This window comes from Haliotis rubra, unplaced genomic scaffold (genome assembly GCF_003918875.1).
Source record: "Haliotis rubra isolate DU_JTF1 unplaced genomic scaffold, ASM391887v1 Scf220, whole genome shotgun sequence".
Classification (NCBI taxonomy): Eukaryota; Metazoa; Mollusca; class Gastropoda; order Lepetellida; family Haliotidae; genus Haliotis; species Haliotis rubra.
In genome coordinates, this window is record NW_025766226.1 from 960,656 (window position 1) to 983,860 (window position 23,205).

The following is a 23,205-nucleotide window of genomic DNA, read 5'->3' on the forward strand; positions in this document are numbered from 1 at the left end:
TTTTAGGGGGTCATTCACATTGTACATGCTTCTCCATAAAAACATCATCACACACACACACACACACACCCAAGCCATAAGTTATGAGCGGTCCCTAACGGGATTGAGTGGTCAGGCTCGCTGACTTGGTTGACACACGTTATCGCACCTCAATTGCGTAGATCAATGCTCATGCTGTTGATCGCTGGATTGTCTGGTCCAGACTTGATTGGTTATTCTTTGACAGGCTGAAAGGACAGGAATACATAACACCTTTTTATGGATAACAGAAGTATGATCTATGTGACCATGGTGTTTAGTTTTATTGTGGAGACGCATTTTAACATTTTAATCACTGAAAATTTATGCCACAACAAAAAAATGGTTTTGCACTTATTTCAAATTGAGAATGCAATAAGCAATTTTGTTTTGAGTAATGGCTGTTGGAAATATATGTTTTAAGCAATGATTCTGGTTTATAAAATGACCAGTTACAAGGACTAAACTTCATTATTTTGATATTTTGGAATAGTTCTTTAAGGCTTTGTATCTTTAGGCCAAATATTTTTGGAATACTCCAATATTTACAGATCACTGCCATATAGCTGGAACATTGCTGAGGGCGGCGTCAAACACCAATCCGTCAACTGTGTATTCTATATTTAGTCATTATTTTGTGGGCATGTAAAACCTCAGAGCACTTGAAGTACTTGAATCCCTTAATCTTCGACACAATGGTTTTTGACTGTAATCAGTTCATACTGGCCTTAAATGCACCATAAATAGTTCTGCTTCTGATAACAAGAGGTATCTTGATCTTCTTGAGATATGAAAGTGACTCATCGGACTACACAGTCAATTGAGAATCTTAGTTTTTATCACAATTTGCCATTTCACAGAGTAACAGCAAGAATATCTTTAAACATAATTCAACTAAGGAAATAAAAAACTTATTTAGTATCATTAAATTAATTGCTATAACAAATTCTGCAGTTACTAGTATTCATATAAAGTATTCAGCAGATGGCAATGATTTGGGGTGTTTCTTTGCAAACTGTTGATGCATTGTGATTGTCCATAGCCAAGTGACAAGTTCAAACAATATTGACATAAGTACCGCTACATTAGACTACTGATGGGGACTGTGGGGCAGCCTAGTGGTTAAAAGCATTCGCTCGTCATTCCGAAGACCCGGGTTCGATTCCCCACATGGGTACAATGTGTGAAGCCCATTTCTGGTGTACCCTGCTGTGATATTGCTGAAATATTGCTAAAAGCGGCGTAAAACCATACTCACTCACTCACCTCTGATGATTAAACGGACATAATAAAATGACAATTAATAAATGAATTTAAGTTAAAACTTTTACCATTCTCCTAAAGCTCACTACTGAACCTAAGGAAACAGTAGAGGTGTCAGGTCTTTTTGTAAATTAATGCCATTAAAACACAATGGGAAGGTAATGATATTAATTACATTATGTTATGTAATGCTTCTGTGTAGCGCTTGAAACTACTTCAACAGTTAAATGCCTCAAGCATCAATACAACACAAAGCATACTGCATATATCACTTATGCTTCCTCATATTGTATCATATCATATATTACATGTATGACATACCATGTATCACATCAGGTTCCATATTACATAGCGTATGCATCATATTCACATATTTTATCATATCCTACCTGGTATATATTAATGTATAACATATCCGATCATGCATCATATCCCACATATCAATAGCTTTCCTATCGTGTAACATATTTTTCACACAACCAAGGTGTACATGGTACAAGGCTTAACATATGTCCGCAGAGATACATTAGCATAACATTACTTGAAAGATAAAGAGACATTTCTTCCATATAAATGAGGATAAAAAAGAACTGAGACTCAATAAGCACATGTATACAAGTCTAAAATGTGTTGATAAAACTAAGTAGATAAAACATATATACAATGCTTATGTACAACAATGATTGATATCATGCATTGTGTTTGATAGCATGCATTAATGTAGTTGATGTCATGCATCAATGTTTAAGATGAAAGAAGCACAGCTCTAATAACAATGTCAGCAACGTAATACGTATGGTGTGTCTTGATCTGTAAATCCAACACCTAAACACACCCTATACTGGTACACCTGAACCCTCTCCATTTCAGCACACCCAAACCCACCCGTGGTTCTCCGGATACTTTCAGACACTGTGCAAAACAGCCACCTGTCTTTTGGTCTGCAGCTAGTAAACTTTGTTGGACTGAGAATCTGAAATCTCTCTAGCCCAACTGACTAGTGAATATTTAATGGTGATTTGTTCCTTGCTATGTAGATGTAAGTCAACCTCAAACTCCAGCTAGTGAAACTTGATGTTGGCCAGTAACTTTCAAGGCCAGCTAGGTAAAAAATACTGACCCCTGGTCAGTAAGATTTTGAAATTATTTCACACAATGCTTTCAATGCTGTTGAAGAGCCGTAATAATTTCACATGAATCCCTGAACAATCTTTTCCAAAGACATCTGAGTCTACAAGCTTAAAGAGATACATTTGTATCATTCTCAGTGTATCTTCCGTAGTATATGGACAAATATAAGCCAGTTTGATGAGACTAGTTTACTAGTATCACTTTGGACTAGTGACTTATGTTGCTGACTGATGCATACATGATCAGCTTGGATGGCAAAACGGGTCAATAGATCTAAGGCACACAATAAATATGCTATCACATCCCATTTCCCCAGATTAAATCTGACGTTACGTTTTTACGTTTATATACATTGCGTGTGTTGTCTTAGACAAAACATTAATGAATATGTATATGTACAATAAACAACAACAGCAGGTATTAACATGTAATGTATATGCAATGGTTGTGTAACTGTGACGTCATGATTCAAGTTCATTTATCTTTGAATAAACTGTAACATTTAAAAAAATATTCTTCAAACACATATGACTCAACAGATGATACAAATTGTGTTACTGTGTTTCAGAAAATATATTATGATGTAACAAAAAGAACCTTGTAGGCCATGCTTTCCCAATTTTGAAAAAAGTAATCATGAAAAACAAATACATACTTTTTGGGTTGACGAGTATACCATAACAACTGCTAAAGCAAAACAAGCATCACTAAAATGGTCTGTTTGATTCTAAAGGTATTTTTGAAACACCTGTTTCTTTGAATGTCATGAGAAGTTCTGACAAGATTGGACATCTCTGCCTGGTAGATCCACAACATTTTCAGAAACCCTGCTTGAAATTTTAGACTAAATTCTACAGGCACTGTCAGAGGTAATTCTCCTTTGGGCAGTAATAAGGCACAGGAACTTGCCCCAAGCTTCAGTTACTAAATGCTTTAAAGGAGTTTAAGTATTTTTCTTCCTAACCCTCAACACAAGCAAAAGACATCTTTCTATTTTTCGTATGCAATTTCACCTTTGCATGACATTGTTTACAAGCTGGAGGTGAGCCCACAAGTGCTGGTTGTCTAAGGTGCTGCAGTTTGCGGAGTTATGTCCCTTAGGTCTGCCAGAAACCTATGATTGAGGGTCTGGATTCCAGTGATTCAAGCTATAAGCAGATATGGTCCCTAATTAGCGTGTAGTTGTAGATCCTATGTTTAAAGAACACCGGAATATTCTGGATTTCACTACCAGAATCAACCTGATCAAACATTAAATGAAAGGCACATCAATAATTATCAATTCCATGCATGAAGTTTTCAGGGTTGGTTTCCACATCCACGCTGGCATCAAGACGAGCGATGTGATCTGTGACCATGTTGAGAATCTGTTCCACGTCATCAATGTTGCCATTGCTGATGGTGCTCGCTGTTGACAGTTCACTGACTGACCTTCTGCTGGAACAAACACATCATGCCTGAAGTCAACTTGAAAAAAAAACACAAGAAATTCTTCTCAAAATATTTCAGCTGTAAGAATTCATTCATTTGGTCCCATATCTAACATGATGCTAAGCTCTCAGATTGATTGGTTGGTTGGTTTGTTTGTTGTTTAACGCTGCACTCAGCAATATTCCAGCTATATGATGGTAGTCTGTAAATAATTGAGCCTGGACCAGACAATTCAGCAATCAACAGCATAAACATCGATCTACGCAGTTGGGATACGATGACATGTGTCAACCAAGTCAGCAAGCCAAACCACCCGATCCCGGTAGTCGCCTCTTACGACAAACATGGGATACTAAAGACCAATTCTAACTGGATCTTCATGGGTGCTAAGCCCTAAGAACCCATATTGTATCTTAGCATTAGGTCATTGTATTGCCCCAACACTTAGGATCTCTTGAAGCAGAAAAGATAAGCTGACTTAAAATGTTTTGGGGGTGGTAATCTGTAAAGTGTAACAGTCTCCTCCCCATTCCAATGCCTGATCTGCATGCTACATAGAAGCCATTAATTATTACGTGTACATTCTTGTGTTACTCCTGGAGCTGGAGAGCGTTCCATTCTCAGGTATGTTGATGCCATTCTTTCGGAGGAAGTCCACAAACTGACCATAGTCCGCAGACGGGATGAAAGGACTCATTTCTAGAAAACCAATATTCAGTACTCAGTGTTATGACTACACTGATTCCAAGTCGAGCCAGTAATATCACACATCAATGAGGATCATGCAAGCGGCTTCTTGATAGTCACTGGATTGACAATTCACTGAAATTTTATTAAACAAACGGCCATGTTTTTCCTGATTTTAATGTTAAATAACTTATCATCAGGCTTGCAAAGTCATCCTCAATCTTCAATTTTACACAGCTTTTTATCAATATTCTAGCAATATCGCTGAGGGGGACACCAGAAATGGGATTTAAACTTTGTAGCCATGTGGGGAATCAAACCCAGGTCTTCAGCGTGACGCGCAAACCATCATTAGTGAACAAACATGGTTCAGCTACATTGGTCCAACAGTTTCTAAGAAGATGTCCAAAACAGATGAAAGATGATTTTCCAACATGGTTGTTGGGGACATATTTCAGGTAAATCCATCAAGCTACTTAGAAAAATAAGTCAGAAATGTAAAGTGCTTGCAAATGAAGATGACTTACTAGAGACGATAACAGATGACTATCTGACTGACTGACTGAGTTTGGTTTTACGCCGCTTTTAGCAATATTCCAACAACATCACGGCGGGGACACCAGAAATGGGCTTCACACATTGTGCCCATGTGGGGATTCGAACCCGGGTCTTCGGCGTGACGAGCCAACGCTTTAACCATTAGGCTACCCCACCGCCCCAGATGACTATCTACACATGGATATGTGAGCTGAACTAAATAATACCCACCTGCCAACAAATGTTTTCTATCTGCACCATAAAGTTGTAGCACTTGTTCACAGAATTCTCCAATTGGCAGTTCATTATGCCAGTCCCGCAGGAGTTCAGCAAAATGCCGCAATTCATCCGGATTCAGTTTTTGATGCAGCTGAAATATTTCATGTGAGGGTCAAACAAAGGCCAGAAAATATTCTGCTTCCTCATGATATCATTTTACAATAATTAAATCATTTATGTTATGTTCCTCTATGTTACATGAAGGAACTATTTCAGTTCCACAATGTGATCTCAGCACCACAACTGTAATAAGCTTTAAGGTATGGGAGTTACAATCATCTTAGCACTAAGATCAGGGCCTCGTTTCGACTGTCGTAAGTCTATGTTATAGTATAGGAGGTATGACAGCTTGGAGAATGGGACCCTCATGAGAAAAGATCGCTGCTGTCTATCAGATATTGTTAAATCATAAGACTGTTTCATATATTCACATTCCAATGTTATTATCCACGAAGATTTAGTGTTATGCTTTATGATATGCAGTAAAGTAAAGGTAGGCAAAGTAGTTATCAAACATTTTAAACAGCATTTCAATCAGCCTAATGATGTGAGAAAAGCCTAAATTCAATTTACACACATTGTAGATGTTCATTTGGGTCAAATCCAAAGGTATAGGACAGGAATCAGGGCAAATGAATCTGGCAATCATCAGAGTTAAGATTTCAAAACCTGGGCTTCAGTGACTCACACATGCAAATGTATGGGGCCATCACCAATTTAATTAAAAACCTTATTCATGTGACCTTTCAATGGGCAAGGACTTCAACTGTTGTCAATGTGGAATTTTGAAGCAGAGAATATATGGGTAAATATCAGTTACTTCCAAGAAGCAATATCAACAATATTGAAGGAATGAAGTTTGTTAAGTTTTAGTGCAGAGAAAGAAAAGAGTGAGTGAGTGAGTATGGTTCTAAGCCGCTTTTAGCAATATTCAAGCAATATCACGGCAAGGGACACCAGAAATGGGCTTCACACATTGTACCTGGGCCATCGGCATGAGTGAACGCAAGGCTATTCCACCGTCCCGAGAGAAAGAAAAGAGCCACCTGTGAAGATATATTGAGAACATACTAACTTTAAACATGTAGTCTTTGACCAGATCGGTGGGGATGCTGACATCACTTCCCCTCGTACTGTTCTCACTCGGCACCCGCTCTTGTCCACGTGGTGATCGTCTAGGGATGGAATCTTGACGAGTTGGCAGATCTAGATTTGATGATGTTAAACTGAAAGAAAACCCACACCATATACGATAAACAAAATTCAAACATTCTCTTCTCAGCAGCTCAGTCACTTCAATTCAAATGTTATCTAGTGGTCTGCCATTTGATCTTGCATGATAATTTTCATATAAATATTTTAGTTTTCATTTATTTTTAGTTTACAATTTGCCATTATCAGTGGGTCCTAATGACCCATGTTTGTAAACAAGGTAGAACCAGAGGCAACGTGTCCAAATACATATAATGTATAGATATTTACAATGATAATTACAATTCATCTTACTGGAAACTGAAGTCATATATTGAGTGTTACATAAAGCACAACACAAGAGGATGCATAATCAACACAAGACAAGCATGCATAATTTCAACACAACAGGAAACTTACAATGAAGGACGTGCACCATGTCCAAAGGGAAAGACTGTAGTCGACTCTGAAATTGTTTCTATGAGATAAAAAACTATTAACAGCAACTGTTCTTCAATATTTATACAAGCAATTTGCAAGAATGATATAAAAACAGTTATCTGGTTCAGAGGGAATGGCCACTGTGAGATATCAGTTGGGAGTAAATGACTTGGGTTGAATCAGTGTAGGAAAGATAGCACGTCCCAGCGTCCGAGACGGGTGAATTTTGTGGAGGACGGGTTAAAAAAATATCTAGTCCGTCCTCATGTCGGGTCAATTTTAGCAAACCAATGACATATATATAATACTTATAACCTTTTTGAATATTTACTGCCGAAGGTGTTCTATTTATATTTGGAAGACAGGCTAGATTTTGGCAGGACTGGTAAAAAATTTGACCTGCCAGTCCTGTGGACAGGCTAGATTTTCTACATCTTTCCTACACTGGTTGAATGCTGCTCTAAAACCTATTTCATTTATGCTACAGCATATCAGTTATAGTCTGGCAGAAAACTTTTCGTGACGGTGTTTGGTCACTTTACTCAAAAACATACAAGTACAATCGTTTTCTAATTTGGCACGATGCATTATATTGTGAATTTTTAATTTCATGAATTATGATTTAATAATAAAAAAGCTGTTTAACAAACTATCATTAAAATATTGACACAGTACACTATTTGTTACGAGGGAGGAGTGCAGAGAGAGGAACAGCCAGGTATGCGAGAAAGGCTCAGCACAGGTAAATCAATCAAAAGTGATCAAACACTGTCACATAAGGTTTTCTGCCAGACTATAAATCCTGTAAATGATGGGGAAGCCCAAGGTTGGTAAACTTTAGGTCAAGGTCACTTTTAACACTTTAACCACAAGGTCACCAAAGATGGGACAAGGTGAATGAGTATCTACTCCATTTTAGCCATATTCCAGCTATATCCCAGCCATATTTGAGTAATATCATAACAAGAACTCTAAGAACAGGCTACATATATTGAAGCTGTATGGGGAATTAAGCCAATGTTTCTGTGTAAAGACAAAATGGTTGAACCACTTGGTTACCCCTATTTCTCCATTTCAGTTCAGCACTGTGGAGATTCCTTGTTAGAATAGTCCCCAGCAACCTCTTCTGGTTATTAGAGGTATCCAAAATAGATCAGGCAGTTAGTGACATAACTTGATTGATTGCCATTGAACCTCGAAAACATGGATGAGTACACATGATATCAATGACTGGTTTGTCTGTTGCAGACTTAATATTTACAGCCCACCGTCACATGGCTGTGGTATTGCTGAGAGTGACAATCAGTAACACATATTAACAAACAATTAGATGATACACTATTTCAAAGTACACATGGTAGGAGAGAGAAGAAACTAACCAACAATTTCTGAATGTTAATTATCTAAAACCCAGAATGGTAGATTACTGAGTATTTGAAACCAAGTTCAGCTCAACCATACCAAACATAAATCTGAGTTTCACAATACAAGTTTCAGAAAAAAAACCGTCATGAATATGTTTTTCAAATTTGAGAGACCTACCACCACATCTGAATACTGATAAAATGTCAAATATGTTACAAGTTGCATCGACAGTACCCCAGTTGATCCGCTGTGAGATGAGTCGAATCTTTGGGGACCAAGTAATAAATTGGTCGTGGTTCCAGGGATCTATGAGGGGTAGAGAATCCAGCAGTTGCATGGTGGCCTCTGTATACACCAGCTGGAAACACTGGCCAATCAGAGCACACAGTTCCTCTGCTGCTTGCTGATGACAACCAATCAGAAGACAGTATGTCAGTAGGATACTTTACTACCTTATATATCAGGGCCCATAACTGAAAGCATGCCACATGTACACAAGCAACTCTGTGAAACTATTTACGGTACGTTTTATTTTTACATTGCAACATACCATTTGCATACTAGAAATATATTTCATGGCATACAGAGTACTGCACAGCAGCCAATGGAATACCACTGAACAGGGCTTGGCACCCTCTGTAAGGAGATCTGCTATATAGTTGATTTTTCAACTTTGGTGTTACACAGTCTGATGTAGAAGACTTCTGTCACAGAACGAAAACTTTAAAATCCTAGTACACCTATGTCTTACCTTTGTATCACAGTAGAGAACAGACAAACTGCACTCCTCAAGTGTTCCTTGAAGAAAGGACAATGTAAGAAATGTCAGAATACATACTGACAGAATAAATTGTTTGGTATACGTCATCATTAACAATATTATTATGGCGACATGTTGATAACTGAGATTGCCAGATGAATATAGATTGATTTAGGTTAATATCAGCACCATTTTATGCAATCAATCAAATCATCTTGCAAATTCTGTTGTCCTCTTTTTATATAGTTTGAACATCACCTTAGGAAATAATACATTGAATGACAGAAAGGAAAAAGAAAATGAGAAATTTATGTTTATTATCTTTGGTCACTCAACCCATTCTGTTTTCTTCACATATGTATATTCTGAAAAATGTCTTCATTGTCTTCATTATGTAAAGCTGCGTTGCATCAGTTCAATGTTAACATCACAAGTATCTTCAATAAATAACAATAGTGTGTACATTAACTGTAGGGGTGAAATGGGATACCGCGGTTTTAGTAGAACCGTGGTATTTTGCCTTCGGTTCAGTTTACCGTAATGTAATCCAAACATTCGGTATTTCCAGTTTTCATACCGTCATATGTTAACCTTTTAAAACCTTTTAAAAAATGTCTAGAAATCGAACCATTTTGTCAAAATCTATATAGGTTTGGCTCTTTTTGTCAGTTTTCTGCATTATGATCATATGTCATGTACTGAACCCAAAAGGACCAAACCGAATGATTTGTACTGCCATACGTACCGCACCGTGGTAGGAGCATACCGTTTCACCCCTAATTAACTGTTTCAAGCTCAATATAAGAAGGACCTCAATAAACAAAGACATGAGGCTCAATTGTAACCTTTTCTAAAGAGTAGTATACATATTTTTTAATTCATTGCCATGTCTTAATTTTGTATGTACAATGTTATTTTTTTCCAAGCACATATTGCCATTAACTCTCATGACACACAGCATAGTGATGGGAACATATTCTATGCAGGAGTGATTGGTCTAGACTGAAGAAGTTCATGATTACTGCACAGCCCTTCATTTTATGGGAAAATAAGATCTAAAAGCAGTAACAATAAGGAGTTACCTAAACACAACCTACCATGTTTGAGTGCTAGAATATGCTGGCCATCATCCTTTATGTAACACACAGCTGCAATCTCATGCATTGGTATCCTTAGCAACAGATCCTGGAAAAGGGAGATAACTCCATCAGAACAGTTGAATCCTTAGCTAAAATATTTGCACACTTGGTTAAAACAGAGAGGAGTGAGTGAGTTTGGTTTTACGCCGCTTTTAGCAATATTCCAGCAATATCAAGGCAGGGGGACACCAGAAATGGGCTTCACAGGTTAAAACAGAAGAAAATTCCAATGTTGTCAAAACATCATGTTTTTTATGATGTATGATGGTATATATGATGAATGTGACAAAGACATTTCAAAGACATTCAATAATACCTCTGACTGGTTGTATCGGCTGATCTTGATGTTGTTGACACTCAAGCTGAAGATGGCTTCATGCTCGTAGCCAACTTTTGGTGGGATGAAGCCTTGTTTCTGAAATGACAAATGACATCCCAAAAGCTGTTTTGATTGATTGACTGGCCAATAATAATCTCCTAGCTGTTTGTGTTGACATGATAGCAACTTATTGGTATTTGGGTTGAACATTAATGTGTACCAAGTCTAGTTTAGAATAGTGGTTACAATACAGGATCCATTATGTTATCATGGTTACCATAATGATAATAAGAAATTTAAGACATAAACTTATACAGAAACAAAAATTAAATTTTGAAAAATGTTATGGTGTATCCCTGTGTTACCCCTATCCACCATTGCAAACTGGCAGTGCTATCTCAGAATGTGCTTTCTAAATGTCTCACCTTTCCCTTGTCGATGACTCGGAGGACATCGGTTCGGTTTGTGATGTCGATGTCAGCTACCACCCCATCGATCATCCCCGCATACTACAACACAAGATGAAGGGTTCGTTTAGTAACTGGATGAAACCACTATAATGATGAGGTCACAACAAAATGTACCAGATTGGGGACAGTTCATAATTTATGGCTAGGGGGGTTGATGATGATTCCTATGGAGAAGCATGTACAATGTGAATGACCCCCCTTAAATGTCATGTATAAAATCAATTACCCCCCCCCACACACACACACACACATTTCTGCTTCCCATAAGTTTTAAGCATAGTTTTTAAATATTATTATGTACAAAATTACTGACACCCCCACCTCCCCCAAGTACATGCATACAAAATTGATGACCTCCCCCTACCTCCCTACAAAATGGGTGACCCCACACTTAAAATCATCATCACCCCCCTAGCCATATATTATGAACGGTCCCTTATATTCATCACTGTCCATCACAATACAAAACATCCAGCATATCATCATTATATTGTCTCCAAATGCCTCCAAACAAACTTTCAATGTAAATCTGAACCTTTTCAGAACACAGCATCAATTTTCAGTAGAGTTTGGTGTCAAAAAGGATTACAAGACAGAAAGGAATGTTACTACTAATACTAGACTCAGGTATTGCCATCATAGCAAAAGTTACAGATTGCAATGTGTGTACCTTTCCTTCTTTTCATAATTATACATAAATAAAACAATTAATTGCTCCACTGTTTACATAGTTTTCTGTACAAGCCAGCCAACGAATACATAAACCTGGGTCTTAACAAGATGGATTGACCAAATAGTTAGATTTGATGTAAACAACTACAACAAACAAGCAGTTGTCACGAAGGTGACATAATCCCCCAAAATTTCAAATCAAACTTAAAGAGTAATGAAAGTGAAGGTCGTAGGTTAAGATGAAGTTAAATGTCAACAAAATCATGACCAGGGCTCCAGATAATTTTTCAACATCAGGAGTACGTACTCCTTATTTATTCAATATAGGAGTACTGGAAAAACTTAAAGAGTACATTTCGATTACAGAATGGAATTTAATTGAGTATCAGTAAGCTTCTGTTTCATTTCATATATACACCACAACATTGCTACTCTTGTGTAAACAGGTAAGAAAAACAATAAAACAAAAACAATTCAGTCTGTAAATGATTCTAAGACCATACACCATTAGCTGTGGTGCGTATCTGCTACGTTTTCTAAAATTATTTCCTACCGTATCGTGCATATATTTTATCCGTACATACGCCAATACGGACCCAATCTGGAGCCTTGCATGACCAGTCAACCTATCTTGCTCAGCTCTGTAGCTGTTGAAACATTTTCATTGCTTATCAAAAAACATTCAAGAGAAGTCTTGAAAGTCTATGAAGAAAATCCAGTTAGAACCATTCTTGAGATATCTTGCTGACAATCTTAACATATTGAAATCTTCAAAGTGTTGATGTGACCTTGAAAATTATGTGAAGGTCGCCAAACTCAACTGGACCCTGCGCCTTCCCTATATGAAGCCTGGTGTCAAATGTGATGAAAATCCAGTGAATGGTTATTTGGATATCTCGCTGACAAGCTTAACATGCAGGCTAACATGCTGAAATCTTCAAAGTGTCGTTGTGACCTTGAAAATTATGGGAAGGTCACCAAAATCGACTGGGCCCTGCACCTTCCCTATATGAAGGTACAAATTTGGTGTCAAATATGAAGAAAAACAAATGATTGGTTCTTGAGGTATCTCACTGACAAGCTTAACATGCAGGATAACATGCTGAAATATTCAAAGTGTTGTTGTGACCTTGAAAAATTCGTGAAGGTCACCAAAGTCAACTGGGCCCTGCGCCTTCCCTATATGAAGCCTGGTGTCAAATATGAAGACCATCCAGTGAACGGTTCTTGTGATATCCCGCTGACAAGGGTAAAACGTTAAAGTCCCCTTGTGACCTTGAATTGAAGGTCAAGGTCACCAAACCTGATTTGGACCTTTCTTATACTGTGATGAACCTAGGTACCAAGTATGAAAAGAATCCAGTCAATGGTTCTTAAGATATTCTAATTCATACGTACGGACGGATGGATGTACGTACAGACGGACAGAGCCAAATACTATATCCCCTGCTTCGAGCTAAACGTGCGGCGGCTGATAATTAGGCAAGTTATTTACATAAAGAAAACTAAAACAAAGACAACAAAAACTACAACAACAAAAATAATAACATTTACAAGTACTTAACTTGCACAAGCACCATGCATGCTGCATTGTTATTACCAAAGAGATTGTTCCTTGAAGAGGAACCTGCACGTGTGCCACCTACAGACTTTACACGACAGATTTGAACTCACCTTGACAACCTTCTCTACATTCTCCTCAATGAGATACTGAGGTTTCACGTAGTAGTCCGGAGGTTTGAGATCGTAGCTGTTGAGCACCCGTCGGCTATACATGCCCATCTCCTCGCGGGGGCCCCGACCACGGTTCAGTTGGTTGCTGAAGAAGCCCTGGAAGAGCAACAATAACGTGTGTGAGTTGAGTTTAACTCAGCTTTCAACTGAATGTAAGTGATTTGATGCTTAGATTTCTTGGCTTAAGGGACGGAGTAATACAGCAATTGTGTTTGATTATGAATCTGGAAACGACAAAATATATTTTTCCAGAGTTGGATGATTTAGTTTCAAAATCATGGACACCAGAAACGAGCTTCACACATTGTATACATGTGGGTAATCGAACCCAGGTCTTCGGTGTGATGAGCAAGTACTTACACCACTTGGCTACCCCACTGCCCCTACTTTGATATGAACCATCATGAAATGAGAAACATGTATAATAATAAAAATGTAAAAATTTAACCTCATTGACAGCCAAATACATAGTGTCATATTCAGTATAAACACAACCATTATCACAAAGAGAGGCAGATACATAATACTATCACTTCCTGTAATATCTCTGTTTCCTAGTAATGTGTACATTAAAACATGTTTTACATCACTTGGTTTACAGTTACAACCCAACTCTTTACAAATGCATGAAAACATTAACAATTTCAGAAACCTTTTTCTTCTCTCTTGATTAAGTCTGTTAAATCATTGCAGAAATAATATAAGGTCAGACAAATTTTATTTCTTGTTTTACGGCTCTTTGTCCTCAGAAAACCGGCCTTTTAACCTAAAGGCAGGAGGAAAAAAACATGAACATAAAATCACCAGTCAAAGTAATATTCCTTCTAAATACTAAAAGTATTTTACTTTTGGCAATTTATGATGTGTATATGGGGCAAAATACAATTTAAAAAACATTATCTTGTAAGTTTACATTTTTGGCCAATAAAAACATTAGGATTTATTTTTTGAGCGGGGAAAAATAATACTTTTTTTTTTCTTACTCTTGAAAAATTACGACTGGCGGATCCGTAAAACAAGAAATAAAATTGGTCTGGCCCAATGTCATATAATGTGATGTGACGTGACATGAGGTGATGTGATTCCTTGTTTTGATAGTTTTAATAAAGTCCATATGGTTTTGGGATAAAAATCCGTGAATTAAGAGGCCCTAGTTGCTAACACTGATTATATGTAGCAGAATGTAAATATTGTGTATTTTAAACCTAAGTATATAATTTAGTTAAGCAATATAACAACCCTTTGAATTAACACAGCACTCTACTAATCCCTAGGTTAAGTTATGTAAGCCTGCAGGGGGTTCTATTCTTCTTCAGACTCCTGGTCCAGCCACGGCTTGGCCAGTGATTGATTTGCTATTGTTTCTAGAGCATGTGACCAGATCTGGAGTTTGATGTACCCCAACATTCTTTTCCCTGGTCACTGCTACAATTTCAACTCTGACTGCAACTATTTCAACTCTGTCTCCTTTATCATAGCACTGCACTTATTGGGGTAAGTTACTTTGGATGTCTTTGTATGTATATTATCATAAGGAGGTTAGGATATGATGTTTTAGTCTAGTTAGTTTATCATTTTAATCATAGGTCTGAAATATATTATGTGCTGTAATATCATCTACATGATGATATGATGTAAATATTTGATATGCTTAATATCATGACACACTATTATGTATTATGATTATTACACGTTTGGTTAATGTAGACTATAGTGTATACATTGTAGATTAATTACATATTATGGATGACATGAGAAAGAGTGTGTGTGTGTAATATAGCAGTGTAGGAAAGTGTAATATAGATTGTATTTAATTGTGTTATTTTATCTTTTGAATATTTACTGCCGAAGGTGTTTTATTTATATTAGGTCTTTGAAGCACTCATTTGCCACTGGTTGTTTACACTGGATATAGAGACTGTGGATTATATTAGGTCCCTGAAGCACTAAGCCACTGGTTGTTAGTAATTAAGTGCATGGGTTATGTTCTCAATGTTATGTTACATATCAGATTTTCATCTGTATGACTGTAATTTGTAAGATAGGCTTATATTTATACTTAAATTGAGTAACCCTTGTGGTGTGCAGAAAATATTAAATGTAATTATATGTTTACTATGTACTTGTTGCTGTATACCAGTAATTTGAGATGTTTATGTTTTATTTCAAGGGTTTTATCACCTCATCCATCATCCAAGACAATAAATCCCTGAACCCCTTACAAGTATTCGTCTGTTTTCAAATCTTGACGTGATACCGCTGTTACATATATTAATCACATTGGTCTGAGAATCTACATGAGCAGTGGAATCCTTGAAGGAAAGCAATTCCATATTTGTCATCATGGTCTCAAAAAATTAAAACGTTTCCCACAAAATGTATACATGGTGATCATAGCAATAGAGAATTAAGTAACATATATATTTTGAAATGTTTAGAATGATGATCGAAAATGTTGATGTGGCAGCCCATGTGAAACTTCACATCATTTCTTCATTGAATGTTATTTGAGGGTGTATTTTTTAGCCATTTAATGTGATGGTAACATTTAACTACCACTAGTTGTCAATGTAGTTGTATCTCATTATGTAACCATGACAACATGATATGTTTAAACTAAACCAATCAATAATTCACATTTGATCAACCTACAAACATTTATATCGTGTCAATACATAAACAAGGTCAATAATAAATACTGTCAGTACATAAATTGATATAAGGAAAATAAAATAGAAAAAGCATTGGTTTGGATGTCAGCATACTGTGAACATAATGTTAATATTATTAGCAGCAACCAGAAGACTGCAATAAGAATAAACACAATAAACATTCAAATATTAAAGAAACAAAACAATGTAGGCATAACACTAACCACTAGTCAACAACTTACTATTTTCATAAAAACAAATACCAAATATCCCTACCTGAATCACTATCCCCTATATTCCTCACCAATCTATCCCACATACATGCAATACCACAAGTTGTAGACGATGAACAGTGTTCACCCAGTTCATAAAGTCTAGCTGAAGTCTGCCCTAAAGTGCCCCACCCAAAAGGAACAAAAGATTAGATAATAAATTTTCCCTACAAACATACACTTTGCGCCCATCTGTCATCATACTCATACAACATTCGTGACAGGCAGATTATAAGATGGGTGGAGTATATGACCTGAATCTACTGGCAAGCATGTGAAGCCCACCCTAATTCAGCCTATGGAATTTCAAGACACAAATAGCATTTGTGCCGATGTTATGTTACACCATTGTGTTGACTTAGTAAATACATGGCGATGAGGGAGTCAACTGGTGCCGAACTGCTGGATTATTGTTGTCCTGTCATGATTTGTCATGATTTGTCACGTTTTGTCATGTTAATCAGTTGATAGGAAGTTTGATCTATTTCATTTTGAGTGACTGCTATGCTGCTGTTGATATTTTCAGCTAGAAGTGTTATGGAGACATTCAGGAGCTGTGAGTATTATTCACACACTTAATTACAGTCCATGGTTTTACGCAACACAGATATGTGCATTTCCTGTACGATAAAATATATAAAACAGACTGAGAAAGACACATATTGTGACCCGTTGGACACACAACTGTATTTATTGAACAGAAATCTTAATAATAAAAGTCTTCAGGTTATAGTAACTATTTAATCTTAGAGATAAATCTTACACTAAACCATTTTATTATTTTGCAGGGCAGTCATATTTCCTTTAAAGGACCATTTAAGGGACCTTAACTTAGTAACTGGGTTCATCCACAAGCCAAGACAGATCCTTGGTTGTAGCTCTGATAAGGGCCAGCTTAGTCAGCTTCATATCTGTTGTACGACTCAAGAGTTGGGTATAAAAATGAACGATTAGAAATCATTTTACAAGAGCACTGGCAAACACTATTTAGATAAATATACAAACTGATCTGGTCATGCATGCATAGTTCTAGAAAAAGGCAAACATTAGTGACTTGTAGTGTGATGTTTATTGTTAAGTCATTAAACAACATATCACATAACTAATCCCTGGGTACACGTAGTCCTAAGCATATGGTGTCCTACTCATTAAATGACCTGAGTACCTGAGTTAGCCAACATAGCCCTAGCTCTGGAGAATAATTTAATTTGTTCCATGCTGAACGAAGATAAAAAATCTGAATGATTAGTTTATAAAAATCCTAAAAATCACAATGTCAAAAACAAAATGATTACAATAAGTCTATACTCTTAACATTTTAAACTTTATCATCGTTTCATTATGTTTACACTACAATATGCATAAGCAAGATGACTGCTTGTTCTACAACTAAATATATTACAAACAAATAACCTGACAGAACAGTCAGACAACACTTACCATATTTGACATAGTTAGAACGCTGTTCCTAAGAAGCGCCAACTATCAGAAACATGTAGCATGCAGAGAGACCTTCCCCCTTTATAATAGTTCTCGTTATCAGGTGTACATACTGTTATTTTTACTCAAGCAAAAGGCTTTCTGTCGCTTGACAAGAATGTCATGCCCTTTAGACACATTAGCACAAGATATTTCAAGTCTTTCCATAGTTATGAAATGGATACCTGTTGATTGAAAGTTTTGTGTGATTTTAAACTTTCATCGCCTCGTACAACATGCAATGCGATGCAGTGGACACATTTTGAGGTTCAGGGGTCCATGAGCATATTACTTGGCTGTTTACATTAAGTTAAAACACATTGTTTTCTTTGACATCACCTGATGGTCAACCAAAATGTTCTAAAGATGTGTTCGTATTTTTAAGGTCTTACAACAAATCTGGAAGTTGAAATCTTTGTCATACATTATTTTGACTGATACATTTCATTTTAGGCCCAAAATTATGTAAAGTAGCTACCAAACTAACTAACAAAGAAAACTTTGATGTGAAACATCAACCAGGTGCCAACTGAGAATCATGGCAAAATGGCAAAAATTTAAATGCACAACAAAACAATTTCCTCAACTGTTTATTCAACACAGGCATGTTCTAAACAATTTGAACAACACTGGTTTCAATTCATTTCCTGTTTTACACAAGATCTACAATTTTTTTAATTACAATGTTAATAAAATCTTTACATACTGAATTTGATAAACATGTCATGGCTGACATTGACAAGCATTAAATTGAACTGTTCCACTCTATCTCCAAGCCCTTGTCCCACCCTACGTTAAACCGAAGAATCTCAGATCTGCAGACCAATCACTTCTTGTTGTGCCTAAACATACTCAGAACTTTTGGTCATAGATCCTTTCATTCAGCTGCTTTCCTGTGGAACTCATTCCCTACAGACATTAAATCTGTTCCAAATCTCTCAAGTTTTAAGTCTCACCTAAAGACATTCCTCTTTCTTCGCTACTGACTGTCTTGTGTTTGTGTTTAGAGCATGGGCAAGTGTTGTGGAGTCAAGCGCATTACTTATTACCTATATTATTATAAAGATAACGGTATTGAAGAATGCCCTATCAAACTTAATCATGAAAATGTCCTAGTTACATGGGGCTGAAACAAAAGCATTGAATATGGAAAACACTTTTTCTGATAACTAACCAACCTAAATTCAGTAATGGTTCAGCATTTTAGTGGTAGATAGAACAAAACATGAAACTTAATACATAGTGACAGGTCAAAATCATTCACTCTGGACTATACATACATCATAAATACATACATAATTTAATCTATACTAAGCCTGTTGTCTATTTGTGATATTTTCTTCTATGTCATTGCTAAGTCGTATTTGTGTTACAGAGACTGACTGGAAATTTTCAAGTTCTCTTGCTACTAAATGTTCCTACATGTAACTGCATCACTATTGAACAAGACAAGTTAAGTGGTACTGATATCACAGACTGTGCGATTATTTACAGACCGCTGCATTATTGTTGGAATATTGCTGAGTGAGGCATTAAACATGTTAAACAACTAACAAACCAAACAGACTGGTATGTGACAGAACTGTGATAAAACAGTATATGACTGGACCAGGGATTTACATGGAGCCCTGTATTTGAGGGTCCCTGGGAGTGGGACTCATACTCTTAATTTTCAGGGGTCCTGGACAACAAAATGGGGGTCCCAGACACTTAAATATTATTATTAATACTGCTATTGTATTGTGTATCATGATCATCACATTGTTACAGTAATTAAATTGCAAATAATACCATGACCCAGCTAGTTGCAAACTATTGATTGGAATTTTTACAAAAAGTATTTGGACTTTTTCTGAGTCCCTGTGGACACACTAATAAATTTTGTTGTGTCCATTGTCAATTTTTATGCGTATAGGACGCAGGAATTCGCGTACTGTAAATCCCTGCTGGACAGTTATTTTCAGAGTCATGTCAACTGTCATTTGAATCATGTAATTCAATAGGTCCAGTGTTTTTATCACAACAAAATGAACAATAGAACATCATTTATGATTCATCAGAAAAGCGGATATAAATGCAATAGTATCTGACAATTTTGAAAGCTTCAGTTTCAAGGAGTACACTTATGGGATTCAGCTTCCTTGTTATCGAAATAGTTTAGTGACTTCCTCTGAATGTCTGCCAAGAATGTTGTTGGTGACAAGTGTCAGGACATTTTCTTTATCATGCTCATTATTTCCAAACTTTGAATACTGTTTACCATCATCATCATTATTATCATTCATTTTCAGAGTGAGTGAGTGAGTTTAGTTTTACGCCGCTTTTAGCAATATTCCAGCAATATCACGGTGTGGACACCAGAAATGGGCTTCACACATTGTACCCATGTGGGGAATCGAACTCAGGTCTTTGGCGTGAACCACTAGGCTACCCCACTGCCCATTTCATTTTCAGAGGTTTACTAATGTTAACCATTGTTGAAGATGAAAACCTTTTGGGTAAAACATATCACTATTATTATGATTATTACCAGTGTTCAGAAATTCAGAATGCTGAGCCCTTGAGGTTTGCTAATGCAACAATTGCATATTTGGACACCTTAATCATGTACATATTTAGTAACAGGGCAATAGCACCGACTGACCAGTTGACTTTCATATTTGCATTATTGAATTTATCTGCATATGATAAACGATTTCATACACATGGTATACATGGCATAGGAAAATAATGTGTCACTGGCAGGCAGGCAAAGTTGGTTATCATACGAATATATTTGGTTAGGGGACGCAAATTGTCCTACCATACTCATTCAGTACTATATTATCACTGGTGTGCCAGGATTTAAAATGTTTAGAAAATACCAGAAAACTGAATTTGTAAAAAATATGCATTGTCATCAAAAGGCAGGAACATAGCCATCATTGTATACAACTCATTAAATTTGTAAAGATATCATGCGATAATGATAAGGCCCCCCCCCCCCAAAAAAAATGTTGTGGTTCCGATTTCCTACATTCAGAACTAGGGTAGTTGGTAGGTTGTTTGGGGTTTTTTTTGCAAAATATTTTTGTATTACTCATATGTCAGAAAATAAATTTAATTTATTATGTGGTGAGTAAAATTGTTAGGCTCGGCGGGAATATTTAGGGTCGGTCGGGAAATCGGAAGCACAAGCTTTTTTGTTTTAGGCCTCCCAGCTTACATAAAATGCATTTTTGATACTCTTATAAGTTATTACAACACAACTTATATATTGTCTAAATATTGACTGGTCATCATTTTATCAAGTTTAGAGGCCATTCTTTATTATGTTTTCGTTGGAAAAAACAGTAACAGAATCAATCTGAAATAATGAAGCGTCATAATATATCAAGCTAAAGTTGAAAAACGAATTTATGATCATGATGAATGTTGACAGGCCTGCTAAAGTCACATTTTGTAAAAAACTTGTGAATTATCATTTTACGGAATTAACACAACGGTCAAATGATTCATTTTGTCCCAGTTCATGGCCTGAGTTCTTAAAAGCATTTCTTTGATTTAGCATGAGTATTTTCTATTGACTTCGTTTTCACAAATGATTATTGACAACAGAACAGCTGATTGTTACGAGTTTCTACAAATTTAAAACATCGCTTCTCACCTTTTTTCTTGCTCGTGGATCGTCTTCCATTGCACAGTTGCCAACATTTTAGATAAAACCACAACCTGAAAAGTGAAAGCTGCAGATCTCAGCTGTCACCAAGAGAATTTCCCTAACTTTCTACCAAAACAACCTCCGCCATCTTGCACGGTCGGCTGTCATTTTCCGGAAGCATGCGATAATTTAGAGTTATCTCCCTTGTTTTTCTCAGTTTGTCATCAGTTATATTTCTATTTTTGCTGTTGATATTTCTGTTAGGCAGTTCAGTTTTCGACGAATGGCTCATTAAATGTGCATTGTGTAGTATCTTTGCTTTCGCATATCACAAATGCCTGCACATGACTATTGGTAAGCCCTCAGGAAGAAAAAAAATCATTAATCATATATTTTTAGAGACAAAAATAAAAGTTTAATTAATTTTGTATTGCCCAACAACAACAAACCAAATTTAAAGAACGTTCAGGACTTCAAACCTCACACTGCCAAATTATGAACTCAGCATTGCTCCATGGAAATCTTGACAGATTAATAACATAAAAATATAAAAAAATTGGTGCCAAATTAGGCATGAAACAAAATGATTGAAAGATTTAGTGTCAGCTGATATTCTGGGTTTGGACGGTGAAGATATTTTTTCATGTGTCGTTTTCTTTACATGTCTAATCAATTCCAGATAATAATGTAGCTATGGCCTCATGTTTTGTGCATGGATGCATAATTATTGTGAAATATTTCCACTTGCACTTTAGTGACTCTGTTCATGTCATTTTCAAATGAACTGTCTTTTAGAGACATGGTGAAACTCAACAATTACAAGTTCATATGTAAGGTCATGACGTATCATGTAGCCGAACATTCCAAAGAAATCCATAGAGACCTTCAAATTATACTAAAGCATAAATGCAGGCAGCATTCGAAATAATCGCCGTCCCAGAGGCCCAGTGCCGGTTGTTATTGTATCAGGCCGGCAGTTTCAAATATTTGCAGGCCCTTGTCCATATTCCTTGATGCATGTAAAGTCTGATGTGAGGTGACAGGGAAAGGGGTTTTAACATTGTATTCACCTTTATTGCACTAAGAAAGTCATGTGCATTGGGGTGGGTGGGGGATGTGTCTGTTAAAGTACTAGTCCACTGAGATACTATGCCACAATTTAACATGAATAGCCCATTCAGACACAATTTGCAAAACCAAGCAAATACGTCCTGGGCTAAGCTCCTTGATGCTAAGTGAGTGAGGGAGTTTAGTTTGACACCGCTTTTAGCAGTATTACGACAGGGGACACCAGAAATGGGCTTCACAGATTGGGGAATCAAACCCAGGTCCTTGGTGTGACGAGCGAATGCTTTAACCACTAGGCTACCCCACCCCTCCCTTGATGCTAAGTATCTGGTAGGGTAACACCATCTTGTAACATCTTTTAGTAGAGACACAGCTAGGGGATTTCACCAACCAACTTTAGAGCAGACACTCTATCCACTAACCATGGAGGCAGTCTTAGTGATGGGAGATGGTAGCTTCACAATAATGGTAGCAGGCTGGGAGTGTATCAGTACTGGGTATCTTCCCAACAGAATGAAGATACAATCAAGGAAATAGGATGTCATGTTCAAGATGCCATCATGCACACACCTGGGCCCAGTTCCAAAAAGCAATCTTAGTGCTGTGATGATCGTAAGCCCATGTTAAAGTTTTGGAATTGGGTCACCTCAGCGCTAAG

At 36.8% G+C, this 23,205-nt stretch overlaps 1 protein-coding gene across 1 annotated transcript; it reads right to left on the reverse strand.

Moving 5' to 3' along the window:
• Positions 1-500: 500 nt before the first annotated feature.
• Positions 501-21,645, reverse strand: LOC124277367 (cerebral cavernous malformations protein 2 homolog). The gene is made up of 13 exons (XM_046713035.1): positions 21,486-21,645; positions 13,378-13,533; positions 10,987-11,070; positions 10,559-10,657; positions 10,201-10,288; positions 9,095-9,141; positions 8,630-8,746; positions 8,578-8,595; positions 6,958-7,016; positions 6,422-6,572; positions 5,299-5,437; positions 4,419-4,542; positions 501-3,849 (listed from the first exon to the last, which is right to left on the reverse strand). Exons 1-13 carry the CDS (start codon positions 21,513-21,515, stop codon positions 3,681-3,683), a joined length of 1,281 nt encoding a protein of 426 aa, XP_046568991.1. The 5' UTR covers positions 21,516-21,645; the 3' UTR covers positions 501-3,680.
• Positions 21,646-23,205: the final 1,560 nt, after the last annotated feature.